Consider the following 12,273-nt stretch of genomic DNA (forward strand, 5'->3'; position numbering starts at 1 on the left):
TTAGGTTTAGGAAAACATAGTCGTTTGAGTTTAAATAACTACATAAGTACCGTTACATCCGTAAGTTATGTGAGAAATAATCAACGTTGGCTTCTCGTTTCACACGGGGAACAAACAGCGGTCCTCTGGCTGAAAGGTGTTTTTGTTAAATTTGACATCTATTTCCTAAAGCTTTTAGAAGAACCTCCCAAAACCACTTGAAGTCAGGTGACCAAAGGACTAAATCCTCCTGCAATTCCTCTCCTGTGGAGGGAGGAGTTTCCCTCCAGAAGATAAATGAAAGAGGCTCGACGTTGTCCCGACTGTGTCCAACTTAAATCTAAAGTATGTTAAACCCACCGGGAATCTCACCAACGCTCTCAGTGCCTCGTGTCGGGATGACTAAGCTGCTTTCCACCTGGACTCCTCACAGGAACCACCGGGACTCTCACCTTCTGTGAGTTTGGACGGCGGATTCAAGGTGTCTTTATTTACCTGCATGTCAAACCAGGAGACGAGAAAATCCACTGCAGCTATACCGGCTTCACGTTGCCCAGACTTGACGTTAAACAAAACAAAATAAACCCTTTTTTTCTGACAGAGAAACCGGAGACGGAGGCCTTAGACTCCGCCCACATCAGGTGTACAGTTGACCCCTGATTAACCTCCCAGGTAAACACAATCCTCCTCTGTATCACCTCTCACTACTCGGCCTATGAACACACGGCGAAGCCAAAGTCTGGCGACAGTCGACAGCCAATCAGAGACCGGTTTTGTTGTTTTTCTCCTTCCTGTCCTGCATGGAAACAGAAGAAAACAGTCCCAGCATGCCGAGCTGCTATCAGAACATCTGCTGGTCCTTCCGACCTCAACTTTATCGAGGCCTCACAAACCACACACACACACGCGCACGCACACACACACACACACACACAGGCTGACAACGGGCGACGCGGTGCGATCGATCGGCCTACTGAACGCGCGCGCGCGCGCGCACACACACACACACACACACACACACACACACACACAGTGATGAACTGGTCCAATAACCTGCGTACACTAAAGAACTGATGACATGTCATTTTTTGGGTGAGAAACTATTTAAAATATATTTGACCTCAAAATGAAACTGGTAGAACTCTGTGTTCATCTAAAATCTTCTCAAAGAACTCCAAGAATTTGCATCTCTAAAAATACGCAAAGGTGTTAAACAAAGAGAGGAACTATTTGATTATAGATTATGAGATGATATCGTTTGTATTCGTCTTTTTCTACTTTTGTTTGTCGGACGAGGAAACGTAGAAAAATCTGATGAATGTTACATTTAAAGAAAGTTTAGGAGAAAACAAACTGATTTGTTCTTTAGTTGATAAAAAAGTTTATTATAATCTGGAGAGAAGGTTGATGATTATTTCTAAGATGTTTTTATATTTGAATACATTGAAGTGCGACTTGTCCTGAAAGGTAAATCCACCTGATGTGTGTTTGAGTCGTTTACAGTGAACCAACACATCTGCACTGTAACAATTCAACATTAATCTCTTAATGATTCTAGTTTAAACTACTGTCTCCACATAGACATAAAAAAGCATCAAGTAGAAGAAGAAAATACATTTTAAGTGTTGGTGGTTTTCTTCTATAAACTTAAACTAATTAACATGTTTGCATCTTTCTGCATTTTAAAGCATCTCAGTTTGACTTTAAGTGAAAAATATTCTCTATGTTTTTGTCTCTAAAACAGTAAATTCAACCAGCAGCTGAAAACAGAAGTGAACTGAAGTGAGAATGAAACAGTCTCTCTCTCGTTTAATGACAAACGCTTTAAATACAAGAAACAGTTTCTGCACAAACAGCTGCAGGAACTCCAGAGAATGAAATGAAACGAGTCGCTCATGCGTTCAAAGCCATTTGAAATATAATTTTCTCTTTTTTTTCAAACATCACGTGACACTGTTTTACTTTTAGCTTCATTTAGCAGCTGGTAAACAATAATCATATAAGTTATATTTCATGTTTTATTCTACTTGTATTAACATTTTGTTGTTTATTTATTTATTGGATGCTGCAGAGAAACTTCTCCTGCTCGTTGCGCCATCTCGGCCCTCAGCTGCTCTCCTTCAGAGGACACATTCAATAATAAACATTCAATAATAAACATTCAATACGTTTCCACCGTTTGAAGGTGAGCAGCTGTCTCGTGTCTCTCTCTCAAACCCTCTTTGAATAAAAAAAAAAACACAAGATTTGGTCGCGAATGTTTGTTTGATGCAAATCCGAACAAATCCGCCGCTGTTCGTGGACACTCGCTGCGCTGTTTGCGCGTCTTGGCGCAAACATGTTTAACGTTCTGATCGGCAGATATTTATTCAGCTGCGACCTTCATTTACATAAAGAGGGGGGGGGGGGGGGGGGGGGGAGAGAAAAGAGAGAGAGACAGAGAGCTATTTTAAAATAATGATTGATGTCCAGTAGTTGCTTCTCTTTGTGTGTTAGTGGATATTTCGGGTTGTGACTGAGCTTTAATTGTGATAAACATCTTCACTTCATGATCTCGATTAATGGATTTATTGTTTTAATAAATGTGTCAAACTAAGCTTTTAATAAAAGTAATCGATAGTTACAGCCCTCAAACATCCTCGTGACTGGACACTAAAAAGTTAAATTAATTAAAAAGTTCATAATTAACACAAACGTTGCTGTTTTGGGGTTAAGTTATTCACACAAGGACGTTGATTGTTTTAAATATTGGGGGAAATTAATTTGCATGAAGCGATGTTTTCCTCCAGAAACAACCTCGCCAGAGAACTGACGCGATGTTTTCTTTTAGTGACCCCCCCCCCCCTCCTCCTCTTTTATAATGCGTGTATGCCTGCAAGCATCACACACACACGCGCGCGCACCTGACCCCCTAACCTGCCCCACCTTCGCAATTACGCATCAGAGGCGGTTAGAATTCCTGCAGGTTATTTTGGAGAAAACCAACTGAGGGCGCGGGAGTAATTATCACGCGCTGCATTCAATTACGCCTCGATCAAATGTCTCGCGGCTCAATATTTAGGGCCTTTTTTTAACGCTGCAGTTTAAAAAAAAAAGAAAAGAGAAACAGACACTTGGTCTCCCTGAAGCGAGGGGAGACGTTCGTGTTTCAATTTAAGACAGAGAGGATTAAGACACGGGGATGCGCGAGGCCCCTCGTATTAATTATGGACTCATTTGCATTTACCCCGTTATAATTAGGAGGAAATACAAATAAATCAACAAGCTTTTAAATAAAAGTGTGACTAATTCAAAACGAGAGAAAACAGGAATCTTCTTATGTTCTGGAATAAAATAAAGTAAAACTTGACTCGTTGTTGGACGGAAGTGAGACAGAATCCAGTGCGGAGGACCGAGATGACTGAACGGATCTTTATTGGATGAACATGTATGTGAGGGTGGTTTCTCCTTAAAGATACATTCAACATCTTACTGTCATTTCTGGAGATATTAATCCACATTTTTTTCCTCTCCAGAAAAAATAAAAACGCTCTGACTCCAAATATCAAGTCAAGTGCTGCGGTTTCAAACATGTCCAATGAGAGGAGGCCAGCTTTGAGAATGTATAGAGGTTAGAATAATAATAATAATAATAATATTAATAATAATAATATCTGGAAAACAAACTGGACAAACGTCCAGAAGAGTTCTGCATCTATGTTTTAGAGTTTTTCCCCTCAAGACATTTCAAATTGTAAAACATTTATTTTTTCTGAGTGAAACATATAAAAGCTGAACTTTATGGCCAATTTGTTCTCTTTGGAAAGATTTACATACACGTTGTTTTTTTTCTTCTTTTGTTTTTTTTTCTCCCAAAGTGGTAATAAACAATTTTTCAAATTCGGAAAAAAAAACAAAAAAACCCACCAACTAAAACATGGTCAATGTAACTGACCCAAATACATATTTACATATTTCAGCTCCTCGACGTCGCTGACTAAAAATCTCTGTCATCCTAAAATAACCAATTTGAGAAATAAAAACTATACAGGGTTTGATTTGGGGGTCCGGAGGTAAAGAGGTGCAGCAGAGGGAGCGTATTCCTCCAGAGAGCTTCGTTAAAAACTCGTTCATCGTCAGGAAGCTGCTCCGGATGTTCTCTCCTCTCAGAACTTCATCTGTTTCTCTTCTTCTGTTTTTGTTAAATATGTTTTTTAAAAGACGTGGAGGACGAGAGAGGGAGGAAAAAAACAAAGTCCGATTGCTGATCTTGTGGTTCATAAACTCTTTTTGCCTTTTGAAAAAACAAGCAATATGCTAATGTGGGGAATGAAAGAAGAAGAAGAGGGGGAGCCGGCGAGCAGGGAGAAGGGGTGGGGGGATAAAAAGCTTGATCACAAGACCTGGAACCTCCAGGAGGCCTGGTCTTTGTAGTCCAAGCAGTCTGTGGTGTTAAAGTTGAGCTTCCACGAGGAGGCTGCAGTCTGCTCTTTGTAATCCAGGCAGTCGGAGGAGTTGAAGGCCAGGCCGGAGCCGCCGTAGGCCTGGTGGTGGTGGTGGTGGTGGTGGCCCGACGACTGGCCGATGTGGTGGTGCGGGTGGCCCGACATGGAGGAGGCCGCCATGGGGCTGAGCTGGTGGGGGTGGTGGTGGGAGTGCATGGGGGCCAGGTAGGAGCTGCAGTCCACGCCGCTGAAGTAGGAGCCGGACGGTGTCGGGTAGCTCTGGCCGTAGCCCGGCGTCTGGTTGTAGGACATCGGGTAGGAGGTGGCGGCGGCGGCGGAGCCCGCCATCGAACGCTGCATACAGGAGGCGTTGGAGGCGGGTCCGGGCTCCGGGAGCGGGGCCACAGCGGTAACGGGTGCGTTTCCGGGGGAGATGGCGGGGCTCCAGATGGAGGAGATGGTGCCAATGGAGGTAGAGGTGCTGCTGAGTGCCGCCGCCGCTGCCGGGCCCGTGTGATTGGCGGAGGAGGATGAGGACGAGGAGGAACCGGTGCTGGAGACGGCCGGCGGCGTGAACTGACCGCTGCTCTCGGAGCCCGTGCTCTCCCGGGCCGGAGACGACTTCTTCTTGGGCGGCCGGGCTTTGGCGCTGTTGCCGCTCTGCTGCTGCTGGCGACACTTGGCCCTCCGGTTCTTGAACCACACCTAGAACCCATGAGAGCACACAAACAACCTCAGCATTTCATTTAAAAGAAGAAGAAGATACTACCAGGCCACGCTGGGAGTACATTATGGAGGAAAATTGAGGGGTTATTAGCCATCGAGGTTCATTTCCACCCCCGGCCCCCTTTGGCTCAGACCAACCATCACGGGGTCTAATTTCATAGCTGGTAGACGGCTGTAAGATAACAGGCTCTTGGGTTTCACCACACAGTGAGGTAACTCGAGAGGGCCGGATCATGTAGAGCATTTTGTTTCACACACGCATTCTGAGAATAACTGGCCTGCCTTGGTTTTCCCCCCGAAAGCCTTTGAAGAGTCGTATTTGTTCAACATGGTTGTACAGCAGCCAGTTGTTTGCAGAGTATTTGCTTGAATACTCTGAACATCCTCAGAGCAGATCCCATATTTCAGATCATATTACAGCCTTCAGTTAGGTTCCATCAAATAATTATGAAATACTCGATTGAAAGTAAGCTTTTCTAATCGCTTTGTTTACATCAATGTGAACATTTAAATCTGGATCCATTCATTGAATCAAGAGGTTAAACAGTGATGTGAGTTAAACAGGAACAGAGAAAGAGGAGATTGTATAAATAACCACGACACGTGAAGGCAACCATCCCAGTTAAACTGCCTACAGTTACATAACCAGTATAAACAAACCAGTCTGTATGTTTTAATACCATTCAGAGTGGCAGCATTACGTTAGCAGCTCTAAAATCATCACATTGTTTTCCTCATAAATTTGTTATATAATCATCCTGTTATATTACACAATAAAGTACCCTTTAGTCACATTTATTGGTATAAATACCATAAAAATATTGATCCTGATCTGATTTATCGATGATAGCTAACAGTTAGCAAGCTAGCATTAAGTTAGCCGTTAATTAGCACATGATGGTCAATTTAAAAACATTTAACTGTGTGTTTAAAACTAATTACTGCGCTAAGAGAGTAAACACATAAATAACTCTTGAACTGTCCCACTTTTAATTAATCACGAATAATTGATTTTGAGCAACACAAGCTGCTCAGTTTAAAGCCTCTGTTTGGTGACATTAAGTGTTTCTGTATTATAATGACCTGGTGACACGGTGGTAATGTAATAGTGAGTCTTTGTAGAATAATAACCCGTTTAAATATTACCTAATAACATAATTTATCGTCATAAGTTAATATCTATTCCAGAGTTAACCCTGAGGCCACGTGCGTTTGTGGGATGTTTTTTTCCACACGGAGGTTTCGGCGGGAGTTTTTTTTAAACGCGTCACTTCTCACCTGCACTCTGGACTCCGGCAGGTTGATCTTCAGAGCGACCTCCTCGCGCATGAAGATGTCCGGGTACCGGGTCTTACCGAACAGAGACTCCAGGATGTCGAGCTGAGAGCGGGTGAAGGTGGTCCGCTCCCGGCGCTGCTTCCTGGGAGTGGCTAAAAATAATAGATACAAATAAAACAACGTTAATAAAACCACCTCAAAAACACGCAGGACTTTAACATTAATTCGACTTTGTCGTCATTATTAAGCGAGAAAAAGTACATTTTATTTCTGCTATAGTTTCTTTACTGTAGAGACAATTTAAACCTTTATTTTTAAATTGATAGAGAGAATGAACTTAAAGCATATTTAATATTTCCTTTTAATTAAACTGCTCCCTAATGCCAGTAGAAGATAAACAGTTTAATCACTTAATGTGAAGACTAGAGTAATTACTTTATAGCTATAATACCAAATTATAATTCATAGAAAAATATACATTTATTATTTTACATGGTTGTTTGTTTCCTTTCTGTAAACTTTTTTAAAACACATCCAAACATTATTATTATTATCATTACACAGAACCACAATAATATGTTATTATAATATGAATAATAGTTATTAACAATAACAACAAAGTCCTTATTATTATTATTATTGTTATTATTGTTATTAGAGGCCTAACAGCCAAACATATTATTAATTTGTAGATATTTTAGTAATGTTCTTCATGATGTCTGGAGCTCTTACTGGTCCAAACTGGGAGCATTCACGTGTAAAATGTGTGTTAACGTGTGTGTGTGTGTGTGTGTGCGCGCGCGTCTCCTACATGGGTAGCCCACTGAGGGGTGCAGCAGGTCCATGGCAGCGCCGCTGAGCCCCAGGCCGTTGACGCCGTAGGGGGGCTGTTTGAGGTAGGACATCATGCTACAGGCGGTCACTGCTCCACCCAGCTCAGGCCAGTGGTTCGGTTTCCCCCGATGCTGCAGCTTGACGGGACAGGGGGCCGATCCTAGTCACTGCACACGGGGGGCGGGGGTATTACCAACGATTCAGGAAGAAAACATAAAACACATATTTCATCCTAAATGCTCAGCGGGATATTTAGAAATAACTCCAACATGTTAATGTTATACCATGAATTACAAATATCTCTCATAGTTTTATGTTCGGCGGGTGAACCAGTGAGTCAAACTGGGACTTTACGCAGGAAACCACTGAAGCATCGTTCGGGTTGACTCTCATAAAGCCCCCATAGATTACATTATTATTATTTATTAGGATATGAACGCATAATTATAGCGGAAGATAAACTGATGGTTCAGGAGCGGAGACGAACATTAAATCCTTTCAGGAATATTGGATTTACTTAGAAAAACACGGAGGAAAATGAAACAACGTTAATAACAGATTAAACTCACGTGTTCAGCTTTAATTTCAATCTTCTGATGAGATGAAAACTGAGTGAAACTGATGAAAGTTAACGCGAGTTTTTTGTCAATAAATCATTGCGTTGTAGAAAACATTGAATGTTTATCTACATTAATGTTTGATTGACCAGCGCTCCTCCTCCTAAAGAATATTACGGGTTTATCTGTAATCATACATTTCCCTATGTTGTAAAAAATTAACTATTTTACATAATTTAAATCCTTAAACCTAAATAGTTTATTTGGCCTCCATTATGTAATGCATCATGTCAGTGTGATCTTAAACAATGAAATATTTGTGTCGCTTTAGTCAGAAAGCAAAATGCTGAAAGGAGCTCACGTGTATAAATTAAATTAGCTCCTAAAAAACGCAGAATTATTTATTGTTCCGTCACTTTTTTTGCTGCATTTGTGTTTGAATTAGTTTTTAGTCTTATGAGTAAAATGTGTGTTTAGTGTGTGTGTGTGTGTAGGCCTGCACTCACACACTCACGCGCGTATAAAGATGGATTATGGATGCGGTTCTATAATCTATATAAATCACAGCTGTGTTTGTCTGAAGTCGCTCGTTGTGTTTGTTTCGGGTCGTCACACTTTGCGTGTATTGTGAGCAGCACGAGGCTCCTGTGGATCTCACGTCAACAGAATAAAATCACCTGAGATCTGCACGAGGACTTCAGTTCACTCGTTGGTAAGAATTAACTTTAGTCTCGCTTGTATTCAGTCAGCTCCCTCCTTTATTGGGACGTTCAGGGGAACAGAACCAAACTCCAAAAAGAGAAATTGTTTCTTCACGTCACGATTAAAAATCATATTTTCTGTGAAGCACAAATATTGTTGTCATCCAGTTGCTTTTAAAATGCATGTTTATTCTGTGGTTATATATTATAAAGGCCTACTTTTTACTTAAGCTGGTTTGTGTTTCTCAGTAAATATGACTGATTTATACTTATTTTAGGAACAAATAACATTTCCTCAGTTTACTGCAGAAAATAAGAATATTTTATCTGAATCCACTAATTCAACATTTATCTTCACCTTAAATATGAAGCTGCATCCACATTCAGAAACACTGATCCTCCTCATGGAGCTTTAAGAGAAACTGATCACAGTTTGATTTGTTTAATTTCTGAGGAATAAAACAAGTTTAAAGCGCGTGCATTAACGGCGTGGCTGTGAAGAAGATATTTATTTTAACAATGAGCTCGTAACTGACCACAAACAACCAAACGTGTATCCAGCAGCTTCTAACCCTCAGCAGGGCCGCAGAGAAGGCGACATCTCGGTGCAAATGAACTCAATTAGAATTTAGATTAGACCTCCGGGGAGAGAGCGTTTCAGAGGAGCTCTTATCAGCTAAATAAATTAACAAAAACCAAAAACACGCCTCTCCAATTATCTACTAAGTGGTTCAAACGCTTTAATGGCCAATTGCTCTCAAATAAAAAACTCGCAGGAACGAACTGGAATGGAAATATTAAAATGATCTACTCCGGAGGAAGTTGACTTAATTTACCCGGTTCATGTCGGAGTCCTCCGCGGCGCGGATTAATTGATATCTCCGCTAAATAAACGTGCAGAGGTGCAAATTGAAAACCTTCGCGGCAGACAGAGTTTAACGTTAAAATACGTTAACGTTAATTACTTTTTACACTTCAGCCGCTTCTGTTAATGACGAATAGTATTGTGAGTAAAATGCGCACAAACGTAACAAAACAACCAACTTTAAATGCGTGAAACTGGAGAAACCGTACCTGGTTTATTTCCGCCTCTTCTCTTCTCCCGAGCTCTTCGGGCCACGACACGCGAGCAGCAGTAAAGTATCCAGCAGTGGGAAGTCTGCAGGGCACAAAACTCAGACGACGGCCGACTTGCTCAAAAACAAACAACAGTGTGCAAACGGAGCGGCATCGCGGAGAAAAACACGCAGTTTATCAGCGCGCGGGGCGTCACCGCGTCCTCGGTGCGGTTCCGGGTGTTTCTCTCTTCTTTTATTTTTATTGCAGCCAAATAAATCAAACTCATTTGCTTTCAGGGGGCTTGTCGTTGTCTGTCAGAGTGTTAAGGTGATTTCTAGGAGACGGATGGAGATTGATCACCTTCTCTCCGCCCTGCGCCTCTATGAGCGGAGGACACCTGCGGATCCGCCTCCTGCAGCCAATCGGCGCGCGTCCCCGCTCTGACGGACGGCGGGGGCGGCCTATAGGGCGCCGCGGTGGCAGCCGGGAGAGCCCACTCCCACTTACCCTCTCCCCCTCCTCCTCTCTCGGTCCCGGTCCCGAGACCAGACCAACCAAAGAGAGGTTTGTAAAAAGATGGAAATGTTTCACAGGCCTGCAGGAGAAACGGCGTCTGCGCTCTGCGTGTGCGCCAAAGCGCGTACAAGAAGAAACCAAATTTAAGAAGATATTTTACAGAAACATTTTCAAATTTTATTTTTTTTTGCACGCGGATGCAATGGCAGCATCTAGTCTTGTCAAAGAACTAAAGCGGTGTACTTTCCCACCATTTAAAACGTATTTACTTTAAAGAAACGACCTGTATTCTTGCTGCCTGTCGTTTCATTTCCTCAGAAACATCAAATCAGTCAAAGGACAAAAAAATACACGATTGTGAATGTTTCAAGAGGAATAAATTAAAGTAGAAACGGTTGTTTTAAGGGTGTAAAGGTTTAAACGGGTGCTTCGTTTGACAGAAAGCTGCATTTTAGTTTAATCAACAGCAGAAAACAGATTTCATGTAATGCAGAGAATCCTCAGCTTCCTATTAATGCTGTTTATTTTTTTACTGTTTATTCCTCCGTGATGAGAAAATAAGTTAAATTTATCCATTTCGATTTTATTGTGATACACCCCCTCCTCTCTCTCTCTCTCCCCCCCCCCCACACACACACCAGTCCTCATGAATATTAATGAGGTCTAATCCCCATTTAGAATTACATTTGAGGATGGTTGACGTAAAGTTTAATAGGGATAGACCTCAAACTCACTGCGGAGGAAAACGAAGAAGAAAAATCAGCAGCAGAAGCTGCGGTCACTGAATCACATCCTGCACTTTATACGCCGATGGTTCTTCTTTTTTAAATGTGTTTTTTAACCCATCACACAGAAAACAAAGTGAGGGTCGCAGCTCAGCTCGGTTATCCTTTGTGGATCTCTGCAGAAAAAAACACATCAGCTTCTGTAAATGAGGCCTGAGCTGAAAGCGAGCTAATGTTCAGAGAGAGAAGCTGCAGGGATGGAAATGACATTTTACATGTGTGTGTGTGTGAGGAAGAGGAGGATCAAAGTGGAGGCCTTAAAAGACATCGACGAGAGCACTTTGACAGAGAAACTTAGACACCAATAGTCGACCAACGTCATGTTGGAGGCCTGTAGTGATGCTCCTTATTGCAGGCAGGAACACGGAGGAGCATACGGGCACCTGAACGCACCTTAATATACACGAACATAGTCCATCCATGTCTTTTTAAGCACGGAGGCCAAAATCAAACGTACAAATCAGACCGATGGCGACAGTGAGTGTTTCCAAATCTACGAATGATGTGAGAACATGAACAGAGGTGACGTACTGAGAATAAATGTGTCGTAAAAGAACGGGTGTTTTGGGGAGGGGAGGGAGTGTTCATTTGGAGTTTGTGTTGCCCGGCTGCTGACTGGAGGTCAAACACTTTTACGCACCTTTTTTATATTTATTTATTTCCACATCTGAAGTCCGAGCAGTCAGAGGGCCCGTGGAGGGTCTGACCGAAATACCATCACCCTCCTCTCCTTTGCGCGCACACGCGCGCGCACACACACACACACACACACACACACACACACACACACACACACACACACACACACACACACACACACACACACACACACACACACACACACACACACACACACAGGCTGTGTTAAATTATGCAAAAAGGCCATTCAACAAATATGGCCCTCACAACACAATGAGTCGGGTTATTCTGACATTTCCACTATTTCTTGTTTTTTCCCTCTCCTCTCTCGATGCGAGTAAGACCCCGAGATAAACCCCTGAACAAGTATCAAGTTATCAAGTTGCACCAACCTTTTGTAATAAGAGTATTTTGTCTAATCCCAAATTGCAGTTGAATTTTTCTTAATGCTGAGCTGGTAAAGCCTGGGATTAGGCGGAGAGGAGAGGAGGGGGAAAAGTTTTGTCCCTTCAGCCGGCAGGATTGGAAGCGGGGATCTGCGGGGCTGTTGTCGGTGCTTATTAAAACGATGATGCATACAACACAGCGCTGTATAGGAGCCCGGGCACCGCACGCGGAGACCCGGGCTCCCTCAGGTGCAGTTTCTTTTTTTTTTTTTGGGACGAAAAAGGAAGTTACCGCGGAGGCCGAGCGGCGCTCAGCACCTGTGAGGTGAGGCCAGGAGACATCAAAGCTCAGGAGATAATCCATTCGGCTGAAGGATCCTCAGCTGCGC

General features: G+C 42.6%; 1 protein-coding gene across 1 annotated transcript; it reads right to left on the reverse strand.

The window, feature by feature from the left end:
* Positions 1-3,361: 3,361 nt before the first annotated feature.
* Positions 3,362-10,603, reverse strand: LOC142944071 (homeobox protein OTX1 B-like). Its single transcript, XM_076085587.1, has 4 exons — positions 9,574-10,603; positions 7,219-7,408; positions 6,408-6,559; positions 3,362-5,108 (listed from the first exon to the last, which is right to left on the reverse strand). Exons 2-4 carry the CDS (start codon positions 7,313-7,315, stop codon positions 4,353-4,355), a joined length of 1,005 nt encoding a protein of 334 aa, XP_075941702.1. The 5' UTR covers positions 7,316-7,408; positions 9,574-10,603; the 3' UTR covers positions 3,362-4,352.
* Positions 10,604-12,273: the final 1,670 nt, after the last annotated feature.

Source organism: Anarhichas minor, unplaced genomic scaffold (genome assembly GCF_050575085.1).
Source record: "Anarhichas minor isolate MPS153535 unplaced genomic scaffold, ASM5057508v1 ptg000182l, whole genome shotgun sequence".
Lineage (NCBI taxonomy): Eukaryota > Metazoa > Chordata > Actinopteri > Perciformes > Anarhichadidae > Anarhichas > Anarhichas minor.